This window comes from Plasmodium reichenowi, chromosome 14 (assembly GCF_001601855.1).
Source record: "Plasmodium reichenowi strain SY57 chromosome 14, whole genome shotgun sequence".
NCBI lineage: Eukaryota > Apicomplexa > Aconoidasida > Haemosporida > Plasmodiidae > Plasmodium > Plasmodium reichenowi.
In genome coordinates, this window is record NC_033659.1 from 2,883,659 (window position 1) to 2,887,764 (window position 4,106).

General features: G+C 18.6%; 1 protein-coding gene across 1 annotated transcript in view; it reads right to left on the bottom strand.

Annotated features, from left to right (window-relative positions):
- Positions 1–288: 288 nt before the first annotated feature.
- PRSY57_1471100 (hypothetical protein) overlaps positions 289–4,106 on the bottom strand; it is a gene marked incomplete at both ends in the record, with an annotated part of 6,743 nt that continues 2,925 nt past the window's right edge. Inside the window, one exon of the mRNA XM_020115379.1 lies at positions 289–4,106. This exon is cut by the window's right edge and continues 661 nt beyond it. Within this exon, the coding sequence (XP_019970036.1) occupies positions 289–4,106 (3,818 nt within the window).

Here is a 4,106-nt window from a genome sequence, read left to right on the forward strand (position 1 = left end):
AGAAAATATTTTATATATAAAATAATTATAATTAAAAATAATATTAATTTTTTTTTTTTTTTTTTTTTTTTTTATTTAATATTTTTTTTTTTTTTTTTTTTTTTTTTTTTTTTTTTTTTTTGTATGTGGATATAATATAACATGAATTATATTATACAATTTATAAAAAAAACAATAGAATATGATTTAAAAAGTGAGAATATATGTGATATACATAAATAATATATTTTTATATATATATATATATATATTATTTTAGCCAACTTATATTTTTATTTATTATTATTATTATGTTATTTTTTTTTGTTGTTCTTTTAATTTATGATTAGTTATTATACGATATAGTTGTGTAGAGTCCTTGTATATATTTTGATAATAATCATTTAATTGTATGTCATGTATATTTGTTATTAAATAAGTACACTTATTATATAGATGAATAAATATATTTTGATCTGTTAGAATATCATTAATTTGAATATCTTGAAAATTATTTGTATATTTTTTTTTTTTCCATTCTGCATTTTTAATTAATGGTTTTATTTGATTTAAAAAATTAAAAATATGAATATATTGTTTGATAATTTGTATATATTCTTGATTATAAATATGTAAATTCAATTGTAATGCTTTCCTATATAAATTATTAAATTCTTTATCATTAAATTTTTTTAATTTTTTTTCCTTGATATTATTTTTAAAATTGGAAAGGAATGTTTTCCTCTCTTTAATTGTTTTTGTAATTTTTTTGTTAATATCTTTTAAATAAAACAAATCAAAATTATTTTCTATATTATGTGTAATATTTATTAGATCATTTATATTATTTATTGGTTTATCAATTTTGATATGTTTGTATGACTTGCAATATTTTTCTTTTGTATAATTTGAATGGTTACATGATTTGTTTTTTGTTTGTTTTTCTGTATCTTTTTGTGTATCTTTTTCTGTATCTTTTTCTGTATCTTTTTCTGTATCTTTTTCTGTATCTTTTTCTGTATCTTTTTTTGTTTGTTTTTTTGTTTGTTTTTTTGTATCTTTTTGTGTATCTTTTTGTGTCTCTTTTTGTGTATCTTTTTGTGTCTCATTTTGTGTACTTTTTTGTTTTTGTGTATGTTTTTTTATTATTTTTTCTTTTTCTTTATAATTATTAATAATTATATGATTTGTTTGTTTCATTATCTTTGTCTTTATAAAAATTTGTGTATTATAATTTTTTCTTATATTCTTAAAATTCAAAGTAGAAGAATTCCAAATACATTTTTCATTTAATTGTAATTCAGCATCTACTTTGAATTTTAATAAATTCGTATCTTTATTTTTTATTTTATAAAAATTTATAATATCATTAATAATATTTTGTGTTTTCTTTCCATATGTGAAGATTCCGTCAAATAATATATCTGTATTTTGGTTTATAATATGGTTTTCATCATTATAGATTATTTTTCTTTTTGTATCATAATGGTTGTTATTATGAAAATTGTTATTATGAAAATTGTTATTATGAAAATTGTTATTATCTAGCGATATAGAAAAAATATGATTCTTGTCGATTTTTTCTTCTATTTTTATTAAGAAAGAACAATTTTTAATACTTTCTAAGTTTTCCATATTTTTACACACTAATATAAATTCCTTAATATTTATATGTTCTATATCATTTTTAAAAAATCTATAAAATAAATAACGGAGAGATTCTTCATCGTATTTTAAAATATTTGATGCGAAATAATAAAATAAGTTTTTGTTCATATACGAATTATTCATTTCTTGAAATGATCTTTTCCTATTATTTATATTATTAACACCTTTTTTATTCTGACTATTCATATGATCCATTTGTATATTTTTATTTTTGTCATTCATTTGATTGATACATAACTTATCATTACTTACATTTTGTTCTTTATCATTTAACCTTTGTATATTTTCCCTTTCAAGCCTTTTTCCTCCTCCTTCTTCTTCATTATTATTATTATTATTATTATTATTCAAATCACATATCATGTTTATTATATTCATATATATATTTTCATAATCTCTTTTAAAACAAAATAACATTTCATTTTTAAAATCAAAAATATTTCCAAGTACATTTTGAGTAAAACAAATGTTTAATTGTTCTATATCAATTTTTTTAATCTCCTTATATTTATTAATTTCTCTATCAATTTCTTCACATGTTGTATCATCTAACAAATGAACATATTCATCAAAATTTAGTAATATATCCATAATAATTATATCATTATTTGAATTTATTTGTTCAATTTTATAAATGTTTTCATTATGATTTTTTTTTTTTTTTTTTTTTTCATCTCTCTGAGATAATGATTTATTTAATCGTATATCTTTTTTATCACATGTCCATGTATAGGTATCTTTATCTAGGATGTTTAAATCCATTTTAGGAGAATTAAGATGATTCTTAATTTTGACCTTTATAAGTATAAAATATGTATCATTTGTATTTAATATTACATGTTTAAAAAATATATCTTTTTTTTTTTTTTTTTTTGCAAATATAACTTTTCTTATATAATTTCTTAAAATAAAATCCACATTAAAATTATCTTCTGTCATTTTTCTTTTTATGGCTTTTTCTACTTTTATAATTTTGGCTTCTATATATTCATATAGATGATAATTTTTTAATTGTATGAATATATTACCATAGGTGTATTCATTTTTATTTTTTACATTTATTTTTTTCAAAATCTGAATTGTATTCTTCCCAGATAAATTATGATCACCCTTCTTATTCATCTCATCATAGCTACATGTGTGTTTCACATTTGGAACATTTTCTATATTTTTTTTATTATCACCATGTAATATATTGATATCAACAGGATTATCTGTATTCCTTTCTTCGATGTTCTTTATATCTTTACCTATTTCTGTTTGTTCTGTTGGAAATGTATAAGTGTAATTTGAACAATAGGATGGTAATTCCATAATATCTAGGACTATTTTGTTTTTACTATTTTGTGAATTCTCATAATGATTACTACGTATGATATCATCCTCTTTAGGATATGCTACATTTATGGAAATATTAAAATTTACATGATATCTCCATAGTATCTTTTTTGTTACTAATAAAAACAGATAATTATGATGCTTATTTATTTGATCCAAGGGGATATATATTTTGAAAATTAATTTATCTAATGAATATTTATAAAATGTACTTACAATATTAATATATTCGTCACCATCATATATGGAATCATTCTTTTTAGATGGAAGTTTTTTAATTTTTTTATTTTTTATTATTTTTTTTTCTTCTAAATTATTCTGAATATGTAACATATCATCATTCTTTATTCTACACATATATAAATTTAAATATGGAACTATATTCAAATTATTAATTTTTACTATAAGATAAAAATGGAAATTATTATTCAATTCTTTACAGCAATGTGGTTCTTGTAATAGGTCCTGCTTTATTCTTCCTATGTTCGTATGATTTGAATTTATATTTATATCTTGTCCATGTTCATCATTTCCTTCTTTTTGATCATTCATATTTATGTTGATTACAAATTTTAATAAGACCTTGTTATTCAAGATTTGATTTTTTAAAGAAATTTCTTTTTTCGGTAAAATTGACATGGACATTTTCATAAATTTCTCTAGATATTCCTCAATCGTTATAAATGAGCTACTTATCATATAACTACTCTCGAAATTTTTGTTTTCGTTTATCCATTCAATGTAGAAATCATTATACTCAAACCTTTTTGTGTACAAAATAAAAAAGTGTTCTTTATTTTTTTCAAGACGTATTTTCCGTTTCACGATTTTGTTAAAAAAAAAATAATTTTTATAATCCTTATTATTTAATATTTGTTGTAAAAAATTATTACAGGGTATAAAAGGAATAATATCCTCATTATGATTCCGTTCACCTATTTTTTTAAAAAATAAATTACAATCATACATATCATTTAAAAATAATATTTTATGGTCCTTTTTTTTTTTTTTTGTTGGTATTAATAATAATTGGCTAGCTGTTAATTTGTTTTTTTTATCCTTTTTTTTTTTTTTTTTTTTTTTTTTTTTTTTTTTTTTTTTTTTTTTTTTTTTTTTTTTTT